Source organism: Larus michahellis, chromosome 20 (genome assembly GCF_964199755.1).
Source record: "Larus michahellis chromosome 20, bLarMic1.1, whole genome shotgun sequence".
Lineage (NCBI taxonomy): Eukaryota > Metazoa > Chordata > Aves > Charadriiformes > Laridae > Larus > Larus michahellis.
This window is the reverse complement of record NC_133915.1, coordinates 6,129,215-6,151,233: the sequence shown is the minus strand read 5'-3', so window position 1 is coordinate 6,151,233 and position 22,019 is coordinate 6,129,215. Positions and strand designations below refer to the sequence as shown.

At 57.9% G+C, this 22,019-nt stretch overlaps 2 protein-coding genes and 1 long non-coding RNA gene across 8 annotated transcripts in view; 2 read left to right on the top strand and 1 right to left on the bottom strand.

Moving 5' to 3' along the window:
• The first annotated feature begins 451 nt into the window (after positions 1 to 451).
• SLC39A14 (solute carrier family 39 member 14) lies at positions 452 to 12,817 on the top strand. Of its 3 annotated transcripts, none has more exons than XM_074563709.1 (9): positions 452 to 509; positions 3,964 to 4,239; positions 4,330 to 4,516; positions 6,961 to 7,130; positions 7,673 to 7,795; positions 7,880 to 8,065; positions 8,323 to 8,530; positions 9,048 to 9,232; positions 9,578 to 12,817. In XM_074563709.1, the coding sequence occupies exons 2-9, from the start codon at positions 3,979 to 3,981 to the stop codon at positions 9,722 to 9,724; spliced, it is 1,467 nt and encodes a 488-aa protein (XP_074419810.1). In that variant the 5' UTR covers positions 452 to 509; positions 3,964 to 3,978; the 3' UTR covers positions 9,725 to 12,817. The 3 variants fall into 3 exon arrangements, with proteins under 3 accessions (XP_074419810.1, XP_074419812.1, XP_074419811.1); XM_074563711.1 differs by lacking the exon at positions 6,961 to 7,130 and adding an exon at positions 5,185 to 5,354; XM_074563710.1 differs by lacking the exon at positions 452 to 509 and adding an exon at positions 1,416 to 1,653.
• LOC141733397 (uncharacterized) lies at positions 10,790 to 13,998 on the bottom strand. Its single transcript, XR_012584284.1, has 2 exons — positions 13,873 to 13,998; positions 10,790 to 13,292 (listed from the first exon to the last, which is right to left on the bottom strand). It is a non-coding gene; the product is annotated as an uncharacterized LOC141733397 (long non-coding RNA).
• A 119-nt stretch (positions 13,999 to 14,117) lies between these two features.
• PPP3CC (protein phosphatase 3 catalytic subunit gamma) overlaps positions 14,118 to 22,019 on the top strand; it is a 37,332-nt gene continuing 29,430 nt past the window's right edge. For 3 of the 4 annotated variants that reach the window (XM_074563615.1, XM_074563612.1, XM_074563613.1), the window contains exon 1: positions 14,279 to 14,395. In XM_074563615.1, the coding sequence (XP_074419716.1) occupies positions 14,344 to 14,395 (52 nt within the window). In that variant the 5' untranslated portion in view covers positions 14,279 to 14,343. Of the gene's footprint in view, positions 14,396 to 22,019 lie in introns of all 4 variants that reach the window. The other variant, XM_074563611.1, reaches the window with a different exon arrangement.

The window sequence follows — 22,019 nt, the reverse complement described above, 5'->3', positions numbered from 1 at the left end:
GGGGTCTGTTCAGTGGCATATAGCCGGGGGGGTGGTGGCTCTGTGGGGTGCTCTGTCCCCCCGGGAGGGGTCCGCGGGGTGCCCAGTGCCCCCGAGGGGTACTTGGGGGGCTCCGTGGGGCGCCCTGTGCCCACCACGGGTGTTTGAGGGGGTCCGTGGGGTGCTCGGTGCCCGCAAGGGCGTCCGTGCCGTGCCGTCCGCCCCCGAGGGGTGTCCCGGGTGCCGCCGGGGGGGGTCCGCGGGGTGCCCCGTGCCCCCGAGGGGTGTTTAGGGGGATCGTTGGGGCGCCCCGTGCCCACCATGGGTTTTCGGGGGGGTCCGCGGGGTGCCCGGTGCCCGCTGCCCCTCCGGCCGGTGCCCGGCGCTGCGCAGCCGTGGGCGGGGCGGGGCCGGGGGGGCGGGACCAGGCGTGACGCCGGCCAATGGGAGCGCTCCCCGTACCGCCGGCCGAGCCTGCGCCCTGCGGGACCGGGAGCGGGAGGTGGCGGCGGCGGCAGCAGCAGCGGGAGGTAGGGCCGGGATGGGATGGGGTTAAGGGATGGGATGGGATGGGATGGGATGGGATGGGGAGCGGGCAGGGAACCGGCTGCGGTGACGGGGCACGGCGGGGACGGCGGCGGGGGGACGGGGCTAAGGCGGGCCCCGAGCCCCGGGATGGGGATGGGGATGGGGGGATGGATGCAGGGATCGGCCGTGGGGTCTGGGGCCGGTCGCAGGGCCTGGGGGCAGCTATGGGGCTCTCTTTGGGGCTGCCCGTGGGCCTGGGGTCAGGTGAGGGTGCAGGCAGTGGTGGGCTGTGGGGCGAAGGACCCGTCTGTGGGGCAGAGGATCCGACTGTGGGTCGGAGGACGCCAAATGTGGGTCGGAGGACCCTGTCCATAGGGTAGAGACCTCGTCTGTGGGGCAGAGGACCCGTCTATGGCCAAAGGACCCTGGCTACAGGGCAGAAGACCCCATCTATGGGGTGGAGGACCCAGCTATGGGGTCTGGCACCACTGGTGCAAGCTCTGGGTCCGGGCTGGGGCTGGGGCAGGGGGAGAAGGGTCCAGGGTGTGGGATGGGGGCTGGCGTGGGGATGGGGCAGGGACTGGGGGTGTCAGCGGGGCAGGACGGGGGGGCTGGGGGGGCCCCTGTGGGGTGGGAGAGCCAAGGGGGCACCTGGGCAGACGGTTTTGCTGCCTGCCTGCCCACACCAGGGCCTGTGGGCAGGGATTTGGAGGAAATTAGGGGCCAAGGAGGCAGTTTAGGGAGGTGAAGGGGGACGGGCTGTCATCCCTCTGGGACGCGGACGTGCCCTGGGGCATGGAAACCCTCCCTGCCCGCAGGCAGATCCTGCCTTCGCCGCCGGACACGTGGAGCGGCTTTTGCTCCGGAAGGAGGTGGGGATCGCTGGCTGCAAAACGCCCTGGCGAGAGGCTGGGGTGCAGATCTGGGGAGGGTTTGGGGGGGTCCCTGCTACCCCTCTCCAGTGGGCATCGCTCCCGGGCACATCCTGTGGGACATCCCCTCCCCGGCGCGGAGGTTCGTTCCCTCTGCCCAGTCCCAGCACGGCAGCGAGCGATAAAATAGGTCAGGCGGTGGGACGTGCGCGGCACCGCGGCTCCACGGGCCACCCCAGCGGGTCCCGTGGCCAGCGAGAGGACGCCCTTGAAGGTAGGGGGCTTTGGGGGGGGGTCCCGCTCAGCGGGCGATGGAGAGACGGCAGCAGGGGTTTGTGTCCCCAGGGTATTTGCTGCAGCTTCCCCTTTCCCTCTGGGATGGGGGGGTTTGGATGTGTTTGGCACCCTCCTGCCTTGCCCAGGGCTCCCCGATACATTTGGGAGGGTCCATGAGCTCCGGGCTTGTCCTCTTTGAGCCCTTTTCTTCCCGAGAGGCGGCTTTTCCACCTCATTTCTGCCTTAAAACAGCAATTCAAAGCGTGTGATTCAAACCCCTGCCCGGCTCTGCCTGCAAACCGCTTCCTGCCTTTTGTTTGGCAGCTGGGGAAAAGTTGAGGTCCGGTTTTCCACCCTGGCTGTGCCCGGCTCAACCCAGTTTTGGGGAGAAACCGGGGGAAAAGGGTTATTTCGGCGCTGGAGAGGGGCTGTGTGCCTTGGCACGGGATAATCAATGTGTTCCGGGCGGGATGGCCGCCGGCAGGGCTAGGGATGTGGGGAGCACTCAGCACTCGGTTGGAATGAAGAGGGGGGGAAAAGGCAGCCAACGTCCCTGTCCCGGGATGTGGCGCTGCCTTTGCCACCGTGGGCTGCGTGCCAGCCCCTGTGTACCTTGTGGGAGTCACCGGCCACCCAGGTGTCCCACGTGGCCACCTGGGCTAGTTGCTGCTCCTGTGGCAGGGGAGAACCCCTCTGGAAGGGTGGATTTGGGTAGGAGGGAGGCAGAGGAAGGTGCCCGGCTCTCTCTGGGGGTTGCTGAAGAGGCAGAAGTGCCTCAGGTACCCCCCCTGGAGCAGGGGGAGCACCTTGCTCCCCCCTTTTGGGAGGAGAGGGGTTAAGCCAAAGCATCCCAGATAAGCCCTGGCAGGAGGAGGCTAAAACCTCCAAGGCCTGCGCTCTCCCGGAGAACAAAGCTCGCAAAGTGGTGGTAAGCTTGTAAAACCTGTGGGAATGTGGGCACCTTCGCAGGGGGAACGGGGGTCCTGAGGGGGGGGGACGGGGTCCTGGAGGGGGAATGGGGTTCCTGCCGGGCTTGGCCTCGCCGCCCCGGGCAGCACCGTGCCTGGCAAACCCGGCTCAAGGTTATTTTCAGAACAATTGGTTGGCCGGGCTTCAAAAATGTCTTGGGCTTGTTTTTTTGGAGGAGCCCGAAATCTGGAAGCTGTCAGCACGGGACGAGCGTGGCGTGGTGCCGGGGCGGCAAGTCCCGTGCCAGGGCTGGATGGGGCCCCCGGCCATAACGGTGGAGGAAGCCATCCCCGGGGCTGCAAACCGGGAAGGGGAAACCATGAGGCAACGTGTCCCCGAGCCCCTGGGCTGGGAAGGGGACGGCTGCTGGGCGCACGGAGGAGGCGGATGTGAATTATTTTCTGTTTGCCCTTGTGAATCCCAAATTTCCCATCCACCTTTCGGTGAAGCTTTTCCAGGAAGGCAGCCCGGGCCCCGCTCCAGCCTCTTGGGTGCAGCCCAAGGTGGACGTGCGGGTCGTGCTTGGCCTCCCACCCTTGCTCCAAACCCCTTCTTTTGCACCCAAACGCATGCTGGCGGGCAAAGCCCGGCTCCCCCCGCTCTCTGCCACCCCGTTTTTATCGATTCCGGCTCGTATGAAAGGAGCGGAAAGGGCAAGGATTGATTCTACGCAAATACTATAAAGGCATCTGCGGTTACGGCTGTTATTGTTATTGCCGTAGTTAAAATATAACCCAATGAAAATGCCACCTCTGGCCCCTGGGCTCCCATGTTCTCCGAATGCTGGCGTGGGTGGGCAGAGGTCCCCGAGGGGTGTGCGTCCTAGCCCCGGTGGCACAAGGGTGACCTGATGTGGCGTTAGTGTGGCCGGGGGCCGGTGCGTGGCTTCCTTACCCCACGGAGGGCCAAATCCGGCAGCTGGCGTTGGGAGTAACTGCACCGGGGTTTTCTGGGCAGGATCCCCATCGCAGCCCTTGCCTGTTTTCCGACCGCTGGCCGCTCTTCCTAAGGGATCCCAAGGCACTGCAGAGCCCCTGGGAGCCGTGTCCCGGCAGCCCCCCACCCCTCGGCACACGGCTGCGGTGAGCGGGGTGCTGGGGGTTTGGCGCAGGGTGGAGGAGAAGCAGCCGGTCTTGTTACTGCTTGTTGAAAAGATGTCGAATTCCCCCTCTTTGGGATCTGGGTGCTCTCAGCACTGCGCAAAGCTGTGCCCCCCCCTAGCCTGCGGCTCCCTGGGGAAGAAATCTGCCATCTCCTGACGGAGCTGTGGGGTGGAAGAGCGGTGTTCGGAGCCGCTGGGGATGGTAAAGCTGATGGCAGCGCTTGGCTTCTCTTCCAGCATCCCCGAGACACCATGATCCCCAGCGCAGGCCCCTGGGGCTGCTGCCTGCTCCTGCTGCTCTGCCTTCTCCCCTGCCCGCGGGTCTGGGCAGGCAGGGATGCCACGGCACCGGGGCTCTCCGCAGCCTCCTTCCTGCAGGATCTCCTCCAGCGGTACGGAGAGAGCGAAACCCTCAGCCTGAAGCAGCTCAAGGCCCTGCTGAACCGCCTGGACGTGGGAGTGGGACACGCCAACATCTCCCAGGGGCCGCAGCAGCGGGTGAACCTCTCGCGGGTAAGGCAGGAGCTCTGCAGAGCCCCCAAATCCTCTTTGCAGAGCTGCGGGGGGGTCTCAAGGCATGTGTCTCTCCCTTCCCTTCCCCAGTGCTTCAGCTCCGTCGAGCTTTTTGCCATCCACAACCTGAGCGAGGGCTCTGCCGTGGGGCACAGCGAGTTCAAGGAGTTTTGCCCCACCATCCTGCAGCAGCTGGAGTCCGGGGCGTGCGCCTCCGAGAACCTGGAAAACGAGGAAAATGAGCAGACGGAGGAGAGCAGACCCAGTTCGGCCGAAGGTAAGCGGGAAACGAGGGGGCACGAGCACTGCCTGGCCCTGGGCACGGAGCTCGGGGACCTGAGACACCCCAGGACCTGCGGAACAGCCGCAGAGAGGAGCGAAGGCAGTTTGCCTACAGCAGCCGGGATTCCTGACGGGTTTTTCTCCGTGTGGTTTGTGTCGTGGGCTCGCAGCGTGTTTTTTCCCCCGATTGCACGTGCCGCAGGTCGGAGCTGTGCCTGCAGCACAGCTCTCTGGGATAGCTGGATGATGGGGACCTTGCTGTGAGTCCCCATGGGTGGGAGGGGGTGGCCCCACTGACCTGCAGCCACCAGCGGATGCTAAATAAAATTCCAGACATCCAGGTCCTGATGATGCCCAAGGTCTTGGATCGGCTGCCCTGAGCGCAGCGCTGGCTTTTCCCATGCTGCGAGGCCGGGGTTGGCTTGGGAAAACCTCTTCCAAGTAACCTGGTGGCTTCGTTTCCACCTGCCCTGCAACAAAAATGATGGTTTGTGTCGCAGTTGAAGCGTCCGGAGCAAAGGGAGAGACACTCTGGCACAGCGGGGGCGTAGACCCGGAGCCAGCCTTTTCCGCCTGCCCGGATCTGGGGTCTCGGGGTCCTCCCCGTCTCCCCGCGCCGAGAGCCTCGGTAATGTCTGGCCCTCGTTTCTTCTCGTTCCGCAGTGTGGGGCTTTGGTTTTCTCAGTGTGTCAATGATTAACGTGGCCTCCCTGCTCGGAGTCTTCATCGTACCGTGTACCGAGAAAGCCTTTTTCAGCCGGGTCCTCACGTTTTTCATCGCGCTCTCCATCGGCACGCTGCTCTCTAACGCGCTCTTCCAGCTCATCCCAGAGGTGCGGTAGAAAGTCCCTGCCTCTCTCCCGTCTCCGAGGGCAGCTCTCCGAGCGCCCTCTCTGCCTCCAACCCTGCCGAATCGAACCGATCCCTCCGTCACCCGAGGCTGAGGGCTTCTCTCACGGGCTCCACAGGGCTTTTCTCATCCCTCCGAGCACCAGGAAACCCCCTGGAGTGCGCGGGCAGCGCGGGGAGGCTGTGCCCTCCAGCCCTGCCGGTCCTTGCAAGGCTGCTGGCCAGGTCTGGGGTCCGGGAAGGTGCTGGGAGAAGCCGTTTGCTCCTGCTCCATGGGCTGTGTCTGCTTCGCAAGGGGGTTTCTCCCTCGGGAGGGATGTGCTCAGCCTTAATTTGGGCAGAGCTGCTTCACTCTGATGCTGCTGAGATGTGGCAGCGCTCGTGGCGTGAGCCACACGGAAAGACGTGCGAGGCAGAGAAAATATCAGTGTAAAAGCACAGAAAACAGCCCAGAGAAGCACCAGCTTCCTCCCCAGTCAGCCAGCTCTTACAAATGTTTTAATTGCCTTTTTCCCCCCTCCACTCTGATTTACAAGGCCGATGTTCCCACAAGGATTTGTGCTTATGTGAGGTTTCCTGGTGCTCTGATGGACCCGACAGATACATCGCAAATTAATTGTGTTGTAATTGCACAGTTCCGGAGTTGAATGCATACAGCCACGTGCTCTCGGATTGGACACCTTTGAAACACGCGTGCTTCACGGAGCCCTTCCCCATCTCCTGGGGAGGAGACGAGCTGGATCCGAGCTCCTGCACATCCAGCCTTAAAACTCTGCATTTGAGGTGCAGCCTTCTCTCTTTGCTGCCGCTGGGTTTTGCCTCCTGGCATTGCCTGCTCCGCTCTTGGGCAGCGAATGCCTCATCCGTGTTGGCAGTGGGATGTTTTTTCAAGGCTCCTTTTCAACTCCAGAACTGTGATTTTTTTTTTTTTTTTATTTGCCAAACGTAAAGACCAAGCGCCTCTATTTTCCTGATCTGCCAGGAATTGAAATGCCTTACGTACGCTCCACCCTCGCCGTCAGTCGGAGCATCCCAGCGTGGCTTGCGGGGACCGGCTGCATCTCTCCGGGCTGCGGGGCGAGGATGGAGCGTACGAGATGCTCAGGGGGACCTCGGCGCTCTGTGGCACTGGAAGGGCTGCCCGATGTCCTGCAGGGGCTCGGGGAGCGGAGCTGGGGTGCTGGCTCCGAAACGGCCTGGCCGCCAAAACTCAGCTCCATCTAAAAAGAGAGAAAAGAGAGCTAAAAGCTTAAAGAGAGCTGCTTGCTCCAAAGGAGGGCTCCTCTCACAGTCATTTGGAGTGAGCTCCACGGTGGGGTGTCCCTCCAACCCTTCCCAAATTGCCGTTCCCAGAGCCACGCAGCACCATGTTCGCCCCTCTTGAACCAATGCCAGATGAACAAGCAATCACTAATGAATGTCCTCTTCTCTCTCCCCCCCCTCTCTCTCCCTCCCTCCCTCCTCTCTCTTTCCTTTCGGCGTGGATTCCTTCCCCTCCCTCCCCTTCCCCACGTTGATCTCCTTCCCCTCCTACAACCTCCCCCTCGTCCCATTCCCCCCCCGGGGTGGGTTTTGGCACGCACGCCGCAGTCTGGGGTTACGGTTTCCTCTGCGTCACCGTCATCTCCCTCTGCTCGCTGGTGGGAGCCAGCGTGGTGCCCTTCATGAAGAAGACCTTTTACAAGCGGCTGCTCCTCTACTTCATAGCTCTGGCGATTGGAACTCTCTACTCCAACGCCCTCTTCCAGCTCATTCCAGAGGTAGGGTGAGGACCGTCCGGTCTGTCCTTTTCTCTCTCTCGGGGGCTGTTTCTCTCTCTCTGGGCGCTCGCTGGCTGGAGAAGGGGAAGGCGGCGTCGGAGGGGAGCCGAGAGCGAGGTACAGAGGCTGGAAGCCCTCAGGACTGTGGCCAGAGCTGGCGTTTCACCCCTCTTTGGAAGGGAATTGCTCCAGAGAGACCTCTGCTCTGCTTCATGCAGAGAAACGCTATTTTATTGCCCTTTCTAGCCCTGCTGGCAGGTCGCTTTTCTGCCGAGAGAGGCTTTCGAAGCCTGCTTTTAGCATCCCTGCCCCAGTGCAGGGTGGTGGATCCAATGCGTTGGGGCACAGCCGGCTCAGCTGGGGGAGAGAGGGAGATTAAAAGTGCACAAAGGCATTTTCTGAGCCTGCCCCCAAAGCAGCCGCTGCTTAGAGAGAGGTCAGAAAGCGGCAGCATTGCCCCAGAGGTGCCAGGGCAAAGGCAGACAAAGGACACTGCTGGAGTCTGTCCCTCAGTCCTGTCACTCGCCCCCTTTTGCCTGCAGGCGTTTGGATTCAACCCTCAAGAAGATTATTACGTTTCCAAATCTGCTGTGGTGTTTGGGGGCTTCTACCTCTTCTTCTTCACGGAGAAGGTCTTGAAGATGCTCCTGAAGCAGAACGACCAGGTGAGGCTGAGCAGGGGCTGCTCGGGTGGCAAACAGGAGAAAAGGCCGGGGTGAATTCGCCCGTGAATGTCCCCTGTCCCGCAGCATCACCACGGGCACAGCCACTATGGCCCTGAAACTCTGCCATCCAAGAAGGACCAAGAGGACGGCGTCACCGAGAAGCTGCAGAATGGGGACCTGGACCACATGATCCCGCACATAACCAGCGAGCTGGAGTGCAAGACCCCCTCCGGGGACGAGAAAGTTGTGGTGGGCTCCCTCTCTGTCCAGGTTAGTGCCTCTTCCCGCTGGGTTGCAGCTGGGCACGTGGAAAAAAATAGTCTGTTAACGGAAAAAGAGCAGTTTTGAAGCCCATTGCATCTCCCTGAAAATCCTCCATGGGTGGTGGAAAGCAAACGGCTTGGGTCAAGCCTTGTGTGGGTTTAATGCATGGAGGGGTGGGTTCTGCTGGGTGGTGGAGGAAGCGGTGACCCCCCACCCCGAGACGGGCTGGGTGCTGAGCCCCTGCCATCGGGATGCCATTGCAGGACCTGCAGGCTTCCCAGAGCGCGTGTTACTGGCTGAAGGAGGTGCGGTACTCCGACATCGGCACGCTGGCGTGGATGATCACCCTCAGCGACGGCCTCCACAACTTCATCGACGGGTTGGCCATCGGGGCCTCCTTCACCGTCTCAGTCTTCCAAGGGATCAGCACCTCCGTGGCCATCCTCTGCGAGGAGTTCCCGCACGAGCTGGGTACGTGAATTCTCGGAAAAAGATACTGAGAGAGCTCTATGGGATCTGCCTCTCTTTAAGGCTAAACCTGCCGCTTCCCTGGTCCTACCCGTTATTTCTCGAGAGAAAGCCAAATGTGGGGTGGAATAAACAAAGAGTAATGATGGAGGGGGGACGGCGAGGCTGTAAACTACACTGAGTAATCGCCGCTCTAAAAATAACGAGGTAATATGATGTCTGAGATTTAAATTTAGATGGAGACATCTGAAGAAAAAAAAACAACCCAACACCTCCTTGCTTTGGGAGGGGGAAGGCGGGCAGCGGTTTGGGTTGGAATGTCCGAATTTATGCGCAGGCAGGGCCAGGAGCTGGCAGGGAGGCAGCTGGTGTGGCCAGTGCTCGGCGCCAGCGGCTACGGGGAGCCCATGCTTGACCTCGCGCAAAAGCAAGCGATGAATATGAATATCGAAGTGCTGTCCTGATGCTGCTGCCTGGTGACAGCCTCCTCCATCCTCATCCTCCCCGTTCTCTCGCACAGGGGACTTTGTCATCCTGCTGAACGCCGGCATGACCATCCGCCAAGCGCTCTTCTTCAACTTCATCTCCGCCTGCTGCTGCTACGTGGGCTTGGCCTTCGGGATTGTGGCCGGTAGCCACTTCTCTGCCAACTGGATCTTCGCTCTGGCCGGAGGGATGTTTCTGTACATCGCGCTGGCTGACATGGTAAATTCTGAGCCCGGGGGGGGATGCCGCCGGGTGCATGGTCAGGACCTTGCCAGGGTTTTTTGCCTGGCTGGAAGAGCCTGGAGGCAAGGCAGGCACGGAGAGCACAGGGGGATGTTTGCTCTGTCCCCCTGCCCCACGCAGATGCTGCCTGTAGTGGCCAGAGTTCATCTCCACTTGGCTTTGCCAGGTCTGGTGGCGCGGTGACCTGGCTGAGAGCCCTGGCATAGGTGGCGAATACTTGCCGGGATGGTGGCACGGGGTGGGAAGCAGCGTGCATGGCTGGGAAGGACAGAGCGGCTCCTGTCGCTGAGTCCTGCCATCGTTCTCTTTCTTCCCTCACAGTTCCCCGAAATGAATGAGGTCAGCCGGGAGGACGAGCAGAACGGCAGCACGCTGATCACCTTTGCCATCCAGAACGCGGGGCTGCTGACGGGGTTCGGCATCATGGTGCTGCTCACCATGTACTCTGGCCAGATCCAGATAGGGTAGGACCAGCCCGACTCGCAGTCCTGATCGTTTTTCCAGGGTGTTTTTTTTTGGGGGGGGGAAGGGGTATTTCTTTCTTTTTTTTTTTTTTTTTTCTTTCCTTTTCCTGCTGCAAGCATATGACGGTACCTGTGCGGGCACTGACTTCACACTACAGAAGAAGAGGCATTGCTTTTAAAGCTGTTCCACAGACTTCATTTTATTTTGGTTTAAAGCTGAGGGGAGCTTCATCCCCTTTGCTGTAGGACCGAACTGACCAGAGGATCTCTTTCCAGTGTCATATCCCTTCTCTCCTCTCTCCTCATGTCTCCTGGGGAAGGATGGAGTTGGGAGACAGGAGCTCCTCTAGCCCGTGTTGCTCCCCTCCTTGTGCTCGGAGCGGTGCGATGGGACGTGACGCTCTCCTGACCCCTTTGCGGGGGGTGTGTGATGGGGACAGACTGGGACAGACCCTTCTCGGAGAGTTATCCACCAGCCAGTCCTTGGAGCTGTGCTGCTCTCCAAGCACAGAGGGCTGCCGAGGAAGAGGAGGCTCGAGGAGCACAGCTCATGATTTGAGCATCATCCTCGCTGTCTTCAGAAACATGTCTCCGCAGCCACGACTGGTTTTGCTCCCTTTCTGCCTTGGCAGCCCAGACGATGCCCTGGGAAGAGCAGGGTGAAGAGAGTTGTGGTTGTTTTGTTGGGTTTTTTTGTTGGTTTTTTTTTTTTAAAAAAGCACATTCTGGGCGTCAGTGCTCAGAACAGAGGACACCAAACCGCACTTCGTGCGGGTGGGACTGACGCATGGGCTGCATGGGGATGCCCTTACCTCCCGTAGGTCCCTGCTGCTTTATGGGGGGGGGAAAAAACCCCTTTTCCTTCCATGAGGGCAGCCGTGTGGCAATGCTGGTGAGAAGGGCGCAAGGGCAGAGCTGGGATGGTGAGCCCCTGCCTTGCCATGGGCTCCCGAGCCCGGGGATCGGTCCTTACGCTGTTATCAAGCTCACGCCGACACCTGGGGACAGACACCGGTTTTTAAACACTGATGCTGCTGAGTTGCTGAGGTTCAGGGTGGGGTGGGGGGGGGCTGTTTTTTTTTAAAAAAGAAAAATAGACTTGTGAACCTCTTTAGGTTGTGCATTCCCAGCCTTAGGGAGTAGCCAGAGGAAGGGTGTGACAGGCACTTCACAGCTCTGCTTCTGGGCTGGCTTTCCCCAGATTCACTAGGTGAATTGACTTATTATCATATTGATAATGTTGCCCACCCCGCCCGTGTCGCTTGAGGTCCCCCTGTGCCCCCTTCTCCCTCCCCCAGAAAAAAACCTTATCCCGCGCCCGGTAGCGGTGAGGTTGTGGCCACGCTGATAAGCGGAGCTGGTTTAGGCGGCTTACCCTCGTGGGTATGGCACTGGATGGGGATGAAGGAGTGGTGCTTTGAGAAGGGCTTTGGTGGACGTGCTGGGGATGGCTTGTCACTGAGCGTCTTCCTTCGCCTGTGCAGGTGGCCGTGGGTGCGTGTGACGGGATGACGGCCATCCTGCCACCTTGCCTTGCTTCTGCTCAGCACTGGGGAGCTGAGGCTCCCCACACCTTCCTTTCCACCCCTGTTGGAAAGCGAAGCGGAGGGTGCGCCGAGTCGTCTTCCTGCCCATCCAAGCGAGAGAAGGGACCTCAGCCCTTGGCAGAGCCCTTGGCAGGCTCCGCACCGTCCCTGGTCATGCCCTGGTTTGATCGCTGGCTGCCCGTAACTCACCGTAGTTCCTAATTTGCCTTAGTTAGGTACCAGCTGGATGACGTTCCTCTTAGGCTCCTAACAGTTGTCCCTGAGGCTGTGGGTCTCTGCCTGTTGAGATGTGGCACAGCCATCTCGACATCTCCGCTCGCGGTGGCTTTGGCTAGGCCAGGCATTGACTTTGTCCCCTTGGCACCCAGGAGGCTGTTGGCTTTGTCCCGCACCCAAAAGGTTAAAATATCAATGTGTTGAGGAGCAGGGAGCCTTTTTGGGAGCACCCTTCAACCCAGAGGTACCACTTTGTCTTCGGGCCGCTGGCTGGCGATGCCTTCGGGGAGAGATGGGCTCTGCTTTATCCCGTGCAGTGTCTCTTGTTCATGTGGATGGACGGTCATCGTAAGTCACTCTTCCCTCTGTGGCTGGTCCGTGGGACGCAGCCGCCTCCAAGCAGCATGGTCTGTCCTGGCTCGGGCACCTCTGCAGCACCTCGCGGTGGTTACCCATGCTTGGGGTTGCTGCTGTTTTTCAGTAGTCGGGAGGAAAACGGTATTGGAAACTCCCTTTCCCCGCTCGAGAGAGCTGCAGGCCCATCTGACCGACTTGATGTGGAAAAACTGAGTCCTTCGAATTGGCATATGTGCCCCTCTCTTCTCTCTCTCAAGGAAGTATTTGGAAAATGCCGTATCGCTGGCGCCTTTCCACGGGGCAGAGGGCAGCACGGCACTGCCAGGGCTGAGTCGTGGCTGGCAGGAGCCGTTCAGCCGTGCACAGATGGAAAAGACCTTGCGTTGGAGGCAAAGCGGGGGGAAAATCTTGTCCGTCCCTTGGGGACGGCAAGGCGCTTGCAGACTGTGCCTGGGAGGTCCCCGAGGGCTGCAAAGGTGGCAAGGATTGAGGCTTGGCTTCCTCGGAGTCGGTCCGGGCCCCATGGCACACAGCGGGGATCCTGAGTCCGTCGTCTTCTCATTTCGAGTTTAACCCTGTTTCTTGCCGACTGAGTCAATGCTGAGAAATCTGTAAATCAGAGATTTGGGCAAAACCCCTCGGAGAAATAAGGCTTCTCGCAGAGAGGGACCCTCCCTCTGCCGAAGGACTGGTGGGGGAGAGCTCCCATCCCTGGCTCGGGCTGGTACCCGCCGTCGGGGAAGGGATGGGGCAGGCGGGAGGACGAGGAGGGAAAACGACCCAAATCGAGCTTGGTTTTGGATTTTTTTTCATCCATGTTTCCCTTCCGTGTCCGGTTCGCAGCTCAAGTTCCATCTCAGTATTTCAATAACTCAGGTGTTGTAAGAGATACGCGTCGAAACAAAGAACATAACTTATGTCACGTGAATTGTAAAGTTATTTGTAAAATTCCATAAATAAAATATATTCTGTAATGACGAAGCGTTGCAAGCGTGCTCTAGCGGTAGAAACCTCCCCCTGGTCAGAGCTGGCTGGGATGTGAAGGGGTGGGAGCTCCGCTGGTTGAGGATTTTTCCAAGGGGAAGGGTTTGAGGCAGGCTGGAAGGGCTGGGTGATGCAATCCCGCTTTTCCAGCCCCAATTTCCAGGGCTGTGCAGTGCGGCGCGGCCGACGGAAGATGGCACTGACATTCCCCCCCCCGCCGCCCCCAGCCTGCCCGCGTGGCACGGCGCTCCAAGAATTGCCTTTAGGGTTGAAAAGCCCTTTTTAAATTTTTTTTTTTTCAATTTTTTTTTTTTATTATTATTTTTTTAAATGTATTTCCAAGCATTGAGGTTTGGCTGGAGGGAAGATGAGGTTTCAGAGCCGGTCTGCAGGGTGTTATATTCCTCTCCAGCTCGCACGAGGGAGCCTGACTGGGAGCAGCGTTATTTGTGTCCTTGCTTCTCCACCCTGCATTAGGGGAAGGAAAGAGGAGAAAAAAAAAAAAAAAAGCAGCATACTTTGCTTTTCTACTTCAATTTTTTTGCCTTTTTATATACCATTACCCTCAAGCTGCCAGCTCCGAGGGGCGAGCGCAATTTTTAGAAACCCTGCTTGCAGCTAAAGAAAACAGATCTTGAAATTCTGTGGTGGTTTTTAAAAATAAACGCTATTCTAAGGAAGAAAGGTCACAGTGTGCATCTGACTTGCTCTCTCTCCTCCTCAGTGCTTCCAGAGGGGCTGTCAGGCAGCAGCGCTCCTGGCCTATGCCTCAAGGCTTCAGACGGGCCATTTTTTGCTGCAAAATCCCCAAGTTTTGATGAACAACTGCGACCTCGGTTACCCACCTCAGCAGACAAATTAAACCCACCAAGCCGCACTGGCTGGGCTCCCCCTCAGACAAACTCAAGCCCTTCTTGCTGTTTGTAGTGGGGGTGTTAACGCTCCTCTCTGCCTCCCCATATGCCACAAGCTGTCTGAACGCTGCCTGATTTCCCAATCTGCGCTGCCACAGAGTGGCGTGGAGCTTTATTTTTACCTACTTTCCTACCTTCCCCACTCCTCTCCTGGCCCTAAGGGGAGGCCATGGCAGAAGGGTGGGAAGGGGCCTTCGCGGCCCCTCTCCTCACGAGCCTCCCGCCATCTTGCCGCCCCCCCTTCCCCGTCGCCTAGCAACACCCCCTTCCCCTTCAAGATGGCGGCAGGAAGGGGCTGAGGACCCCCCCACGTGACGCGGGGCGCAGGCGCGGAGGGGCGGGGCGGGCGCGCAGGGGCGCCTGCGCAGTGAGGGAAAGGGGGGGGGCTGAGGGAGGAGGGCGGTGTGGTGGTGGTGGCGGCGGCAGCGGCCGGGGGGGGGGAAACGGGGAGCCGATCGCCACTGGGGCGACCAGCGGGTCCCCAGCACCGCCGCCGGGAGCACCCCGCGGCCCCCTCCTTTTGAGGAGGGGGGGGTGGTTGGCGGCGGGGGGGGGGTGGAGGGGGAGAAGGCCGGGAGAGGCCCCCGCCGGCACCGCCAACCACCATGTCCGGGCGCGGCCACAACAAGCTGCCGACCACCGAGCGCATCGTCAAGGGTGAGGGGCCGGGGGCGGCGAGGGCGCCCCCTGCCTGCCCGGGGGGCGCGCAGGGGCGGGGGGGACACGCCGGGGGTCGGGGGGGACACGCCGGGGGATGGGGGGGGCTGGTTTTGGGGGGGGAATTGCTGAGGTGGGGGGGGATCCCCTGGGTTTGGAGGGGGAGCTGGTTTGGGGGGGCATCCCTGTGCTGGGGGAGCCCTTGGCGGGGGGGGACGAGCGTTGGGGGGGGCATCCCCGAGCTGGGGGAGCCCTGGGGGGGGGGGGGACGACAACCGGTGGGGGGGGCATCCCCGAGCTGGGAAAACCCTGGGGAGGGGGGACCGTTGAGGGGGGGGGGGGCTGGTTTTGGGGGGAGCGTCCCCGAGCTGGGGGAGCCCTGAGTGGGGGGGGAGACAACCGTTGGGGGGGGGGGGCATCCCCGAGCTGGGGGACCCGTGGATGGGGGGGCGACCGTTAGGGAGGTCGGTTTGGGGGGCCCATCCCCGAGCTGCGGGAGCTCTGGGGGGGGTGACGGATCCTTGAGGGGGGGCATCCCCGAGGTGGAGGAGCCCTTGGGGAGGGGGGGGATGCCTGGAGTGACAGGGGGGGCTGTTCTGGTGCGGCACCCCTCTTAAGGGAGAGCCCGGGGGGGGGGACAGGCTGGGGAGAGCAGCACTTTTCTGGCAGCAGCCTCTGCAGAGGAGCCGGGGGGGGCAGCTTTGGTCTTGGGGGGGGCATCTCTGCTCTAAGGGGAGCCTGGAGGGGGGGACCTGCTCTGAAGGGTTCCATTTTTGGCCTGGGGGGGGGGGGGAAACCCCTGGTCTAAAAGGATGACCCGTCGTCTCCCTCCCCCCCGCGCCCCCCCGCCTTTTTCTGGTGCAGGTCCTCAGCCTGGTGCAATATGAGGATGGGGATGATGGGCTGGGGGTGCCCCATGGGGATGTGGATGCATGGCAAGGAGGGGGCGGTATCCCTGCTTTGCTTGGCGGGGGGGGGAGGGGGGGGGATTCCTGTCCTGGGGAGAGCCCAGTGCCCGGAGGAGGAGAAGGGCAGGGTGCCAGCCCAGGCGGGCATCGTGCTCCTTCACACCCATGAGGTTCCCCCCACCCCGAGACCCCGCTTTGGGTGGTAAGGGGGGGAACCCTGTCCCTCCTTTGCGTCTCCCCCAGAGGATTTGGAGGGGGGTGAGAGCCCCTCCAGCACCTCCTGCCTCCCCCAAAGCCCCGTTGGCTCTTTGGATGCCCCCGGGCGGGTGCCAGCTGGCCCCCTCTCCGGCACCCGTTATAGCAGGCACTATTTTTGAACGAGCAGAAGACACCGAAGCGGTTAACGAGGAGAGAAATGCGTTAGCGGAGAAACTCTGGGATTAGAGGGAGGCTGGGATGCTGTACATTTTGCTGCCCTAATTGATCCGGTGCCATTCCCATCCCCACGCACCGGGGAACATCCCCTGCGCGCCTTCGCTCGCTTAAACTTGTGCTCGGCACCCACCGCCGTAGCCAAGGGGCACCCAGTTGTCCGAGTTATACAACCCCCCTGCCTGTTATTAAATCTCCTCGCCCGGCCGGCTTGCATCAGTGCCGGCAGTCGAGCTGGGTGATAAAAGGAATGTTTTTCCCAGGAATGGTTATAATACACGTCTATGGAGGTGTCCCCACCGGGGGGATGCACGCTGCCATCTCTACCTTCTTCTCTGGATGGGTCTAAGTGATTTTTTTAGCCTGTCATGTGGCCGATCACATGTTTAGATGTTAATAACTGTGGCCTTAAACGAAGGGGAAAGTGGACGAGGGTGGCAGCCTGGACTTTGAGGGCCCCCCCCGCCTTGGTTAGCTCTGGTTTTTGATGGGTTGCTTTCAAAGCATTGCTAGAAATAAAGCTGGATTTGGGGGAGCCGGGGTCTTCCCCGGAGCTGCGCGTGTGGCTGGGTGATTTGTAGGTCTGCGGGCAGCGGTGTGAACCGTAAATCTCCTGCTAAATCCCAGGCAGCTGCCTGTGTTTAGGTTGGCCTTGTTCGGGGAAGGTAATGTCAATGCAGCCATTATGATTCAGCTGAGTCGTCCCTACCGACACGCCGTCCCTGCTGCTCCAGCTTCCACAATCCCAGGAAATCCCGTCAGCAATCCTGCCGACGTTATCGACACCACATGGAGGGGGGGGTCGACCACCCTGCCGCATCTGCAATGCCCCACTAATTTTGGTAATTAGTCCCTAGCCAGGTGGGGTGGAGGCTCGTGGCGTTGGCTGGAGCCCACTCGCTCCGAGAGCTGCAGGAACTTGTCGAGGAAAATGTTTGATTTCCCCCCCAGGTACCCTTGGGACACGGATTTGAGAGCCTCTAGAAATCTAGGGAGGAATAGCTTCTTGCCTGGCTGTGATTATTGTTTAAAGGTGGTGACATTGTTCGTGGTTATTAATAATTTAAACCTGAAGATAAAAGCTAATTTTGCTCAATTGGAAATGCCTACAATTAAGTAGGATGTAGAATTTTAACTATGTTTAACCTATATATTTACATCTCTAGAGCCCTGCAGAAGTGTTAACTATAATTATGTTTAGTCAGGAGAAATACAGTGTTTCCATTTGCCTCCCTTTTGTGCTTAAACTTGTACACGGGTACCTTCAAGTTCTTTATTAAAATCTCTAATTCTGGGGTTTGTCAAGAATTGCTTTTTAGTAGCCCCGTTGTAGCAGCAAAGTGATAACAGAGATCATTAATGTTCCAACTTGGTGCTCGCAGGAGAGCTCTTGGGGTGGTTATGCTGGAAATCAGAGTGATTAGCGAGGTCTGGTTATCTACATTAGCCCGAATTTAGGCTCAGATTAACCAACGGATCCAAGCTGTGTGAAATACACGTTTTTCAGGTGTGTGGGTGCGATGCTTTGGGCTGCTGCGGTGCCTCTGAAGCACGTAGGTTGGATGCTGGAGCTCAGGTGTGATGGGTGCCTTTTTTCCCCCGCTCCGTGCCCCGAGAAAACAAACCTGCAGAGCTTTTTGTGGCACAGAAGTGATCCCACTTCATTCCACCTCCAGCGGATCACGCCTGCGAGGTGTGCTGTCCTCGGGGAGGCAGAGCTGCGTGCCACGAGGATCCTTTCCAAAGGCATGTGAGCACGGCTGAACGGCAGAAGGCAACCCAGTCTTTGCAGTTGCATCCATGAAAAATTATTTAAAAAAAAAGGTACCCCAGAGTACTGGTATTTAGACACCCAGCCAGAGCAAATAATTTAGAGTGATTTTTCTAGATGTGTGTGTTAGCAAAGCGTCGCGCCATCACAAAGCTGGTGAAGGAGGAGCAGCGAGGAGCTGGTGCCCTCCTTTTGGCAGCCCTTGTGTGTTTGTCAGTCGTCGGTGACATCCCTCATCCCCGTACGGTTCAATAGTGTTTTATATTTTATTTGTTTTATGAAGTACTGCTGGGTTTCTGCCTTTCTGTAGATGGGCAGGCTGCGCCACCGGCAGTGGGGTTCATAGTGGTGATAGAAAACTGGGACTGGTGCTGAGACCATGTAGGTAAAGGTCTTCTGTAAAAAAAAAAAAAAAAAAAAAAAAAAAAAAAAAAAAAAAAAAAGTGGATTTTCCAAGTTTGCGCTTTGCTGTTCCTTTCATAAGCACTTGGGCTTTTTTCAGGCACGTATCTAGTTTGTTTTTTCCTGGTTGGAAGATTTAAAGCGTGTGTGGGGGATGTAAGACCCCCGAACATGATGCTTTCTTACATATCAGCTGTCTGATTCCTGGCGTGAACCTCCCAGGTATGTTGTAGCTCATCTGTTTAATATCTAATTAAGGTTTGTGGGAGCGAAGGAGCGGTGGGGCAGCTTCCCTCACCAGTATCTCCCACCACGTGCGTGTTGGGCTCGAGTAAAGTCAGGCTGGAGCAGAAAACACCCAACGAGCTGCTCCCCTTCTCTTGGCACGGCGAACGCCTGCCTTCGGAGGGTGGCGGAGATGCTGCTGGAGTCCAGTCCCACAGGATTTGTTCAGCCAGGCTCCTGGTGCCTTCGACAGAAGCCTCTGGGGAGCCAAAAAACCGACATTGGATCAATAAATGCCATCTTCAGAAGCTTTGGAGAGCTTCCCCCGCGCTGCTGCCAAGTGGAGAGGGTACAGAGGGTGTGCTGCTTCATCTTGCTGCCCGAAGACGCTTTCATTTTATGGAAAATGTGTAGCTTTCTTACCTTGTTTTTAACATAAACCACTACTCCTGAAATGCAGTCGGCTGGTTGAGCGTTGGGCTTTCTCTGGTTGCGGTAGGTTGGGAGCTGTGCAGAATTTTTTATAACAGATCACATTGATACAAAAGTCGAAGTAGCTTTGTGGTTCCATCTTAAATCTTACATACAAGGGAAACTGTGGTTGTTGAAAAGAAGAAATACGTAGCACCATCACTGCGATCGCTGTTCGTTTCGCGTTTGTCTTCTGTAATGCTTTGGTTCGTTTGTCTTGTTGAGTGTTGCCATTTTGTAGCTAATAAGGAACGTTTTTTGGGGGAAAAAAGAGCTGCGAAAATGGCTAAAAATGGAGATAAAGGCCAAGGTGCATGGCCTCAGACCTCGGGCGTGCCGGAGGAAAAGTGCAAATACCATCTGAGTCAAGATGCGGTGGTGGGATCCCTAAAAAGCAAGTTGTGTCATAGTACAGCAACTCGTCTGGACGGAGCTCAAGAAGGTCTTGAGTGTAGATAGCCCTTCAAGCATCAACCCCGTAGGATCTCTCCGAATTACTTGGGAATCTGGTCTTTTGGGAGGTCTTTCTTGCAGGAAAGATGCTGAGTTATTTGTAAATGGGATGTACTAAGAAAAGGGGCAGGTTTCTGCCTGCGCTGAGACTGGAGGTTGCAGAATTGGTGCTGATTTTTGCCAGATCATGTGGCACTTCATCCGAAAATGAATCAGAAGTTAAACACAGCGCTAAGCGCCACTTCTACAAATGTTTTAGGGTAATGCAAGCTGTTCGGCTCTAATATGCTTCATGTAGCCCTCATCTGCCCCCAAAAAAGGCAGTACCCTTTTTTTTGTCTGTGAAACTTCCCAGAACCAGGTTTCTTTATAGCCTGTAGCAGAGATGCTCTGCTGCCGTGTGAATCAACAGAAATGCCACCACTGGTGGCGAAAACTAAACCCCAGCGCCAGCCTTGGCTACTAAAACCTGTTTAGAAACCTGTGATAAGACGTCAGGGAAAGCAGATTGGGCTTTCTTTTGATTTATTTCCTCTGAGAATAACACCAGATGCTTCAGATGGGCGCTGGAGGTGGGACGGAGGGGAGGGAAGGCCGTGTCCCTTTGGAGCCCCCCGTGTTTAATATGATGTTTCTGCTTCTGGATATCAGCCTGGGAAAGGTTAATCCCGTTCTCCCCCCAGTTCAAGGCTTTGCCGGATGCTCAGAGGACCCGTTCTGTAGCAATTAGAACAAATGAGCCCCCATTAGCTTGGTACTGTGCTGAAATTTTATTTTATTTTTTTTATTTAATAAAAGAAACGCGGAGTTGAGAGGGATTTGTGATGGGTTTGGTGCTCGTTGGGTTGCCCAGGCAGGAGAAGGCAGGCTGTTCCTTAGGAAGTAGGGCAGGGTGCTGGCTTAAAATAGCGACGAACGTCGGGCTGCTTGTGATGAAGGGAGCTATTTAGGTAAATCCTGGGGTCTTGGTGGGGGCAGAGCTGCCTGCTAATCTAAAGATACTCCTCGGAGACCTATATTTGTCCGGGATCCTTCCCGGCTTGGCTGGTTTTCCAGGTGTTCCCTGTTGGATCCTTTGCTCTCCTCTGCAGCTTGCCTTGGGATGGTGGGTGTGTTTACTAGACCTACAGCGCGTTAATGTCTTGGATGCTAATGGAATTAGACATCATTAAGCAGTGGGAGCGAGGAAACAGGCTACGTAAAGGCATCAGCATTATCCTATAATGCAAGGCTTGGCTCTGAATGGCTCTTGCAGGCTGGTCTGCCAGGCTCAGGGCGCTGAAGAGGCATATGCCGATGACACTTGAGAGCCCGGTCAAGTGTACTGGGAAGAGCCTACAGGGCAGGGAGAAGGAGGGATGGGGAGCAGCTCTGCACCCAGAGCATCCCTGGTTAGGATGGCATGGACCAGAGGTGAGATGGAGGATGGAAGGTGGATCCTCAAAAGGGGTAGGAAGATGAAATCTTGGTGCAGCTTTTAAAGGATTTGGCTGGCAGGGAGGAGGAACGTCAGGGCTGCACTTGGACTTCAGACCTCCAGCCTCCGAAGCAAAAGCTCGCTGCTGTCTCTCGCTGCAGCATCTCCAGCTATGGCGCCTTAATAGGATCTCACTGCGTTTGCATTAGGAGCAGAGGTGGATGTGAGCGTGTTGAGTAACGCGACCTCCTCCAGCCAGGAGCCTGGCTCTGCTGCCAGAGAGGGCATGTGGGGTTTAGCTCTCCAGAAGCCTACATCAGTCTCCTGCCTTCTGAGTGCTTCCCCCCTTTAGCGAATACCTTTGCAATGGTGGTGGCTGTGAGATGGGATTTAAAGTGCTTTCCTTGCTCCGAGCTGGATCTGATGAGAGTGTGCAAGGATCTATTGCATGCAGCTCTGGGGTCCCCAACAGCAGAAGGACGCGGAGCTGTCGGAGCGGGGCCACAGAGATGCTGGGAGGGCTGGAGCCCCTCTGCTATGAGGACAGGCTGAGAGAGCTGGGGGGGTTCAGCCTGGAGAAGAGAAGGCTCCGCGGAGACCTTGGAGCCCCTTCCAGGCCCTAAAGGGGCTCCAGGAAAGCTGGGGAGGGACTCTGGAGCAGGGAGGGGAGCCATGGGACGAGGGGGAAGGGTTTTACACTGACAGAGGGGAGACTGAGATGAGATATTGGGAAGAAATTGTTTGCTGTGAGGGGGGTGAGCCCCTGGCCCAGGTTGCCCAGAGAAGCTGTGGCTGCCCCATCCCTGGAGGGGTTCAAGGGCAGGTTGGCCGGGGCTTGGAGCAAGCTGGGCTGGTGGGAGGTGTCCCTGCCCAGGGCAGGGGGTGGCACTGGGTGGCCTTTAAGGTCCCTTCCAACCCAAACTGTTCTGTGATCTCTCTTGTGTAAGACAAGTGCGTCAGGGTGAATTTCAGGAAAACGGAGAAGTGGTGCCAACAGTGATCCCAGTAAGACTCCTCAGTTCCGTAGCCTGCCCTAGAAAAGGTTCCCGTTTATCAGTTGCTGATGTCTAGCAAATGTAGTAAAATGGCTTCTCAAACAGCAGCAAGAGTATTATCCCAAAAGTGATTTTTTTCAGATACGTATCACAAAGGTTTCCTGGAGGAAGACCCCAGACAGAAGCGCAGAGGGCTGGTTTTGCTGGTTCAGTGATAACTGGGGGCTCCTGTCATCGAGCTCCATCCTTGGCACATGAAGGTCTGTGAAGCTGCTCTGAAAGCATCGCTAGATCTTATTTAGCCTGTTTTTTGGGCTACTTTTTGGTTTGCAAGAAAGCTGCTCTGGCTGCTCTGCAGCGTGGCCGCTGGGAAGGTTTTAATTAGTTTGCAGCTCCCTTCAGACCGTCTGCACCTCTGTGGGGTTATAAGGTGATACGTGGGTATAAATGTCAAAGACTGGAGTAAGCGCATTGCAAGAAATGGTTTAACCGGCGCTATTTTGATCCCATGTGAAGGCAGCGCGGGTTGAAGCATTAAGGCGTGAGATGG

Excerpts from the sequence above, each read along its gene's own strand:
- SLC39A14 (XM_074563709.1), top strand. The coding sequence starts at position 3,979 with ATGATCCCCAGCGCAGGCCCCTGGGGCTGCTGCCTGCTCCTGCTGCTC. Across the intron at positions 4,240-4,329 it reads AGCGGGTGAACCTCTCGCGG|TGCTTCAGCTCCGTCGAGCT; the intron begins GTAAGGCAGGAG and ends TCCCTTCCCCAG. Across the intron at positions 9,233-9,577 it reads ACATCGCGCTGGCTGACATG|TTCCCCGAAATGAATGAGGT; the intron begins GTAAATTCTGAG and ends CTTCCCTCACAG.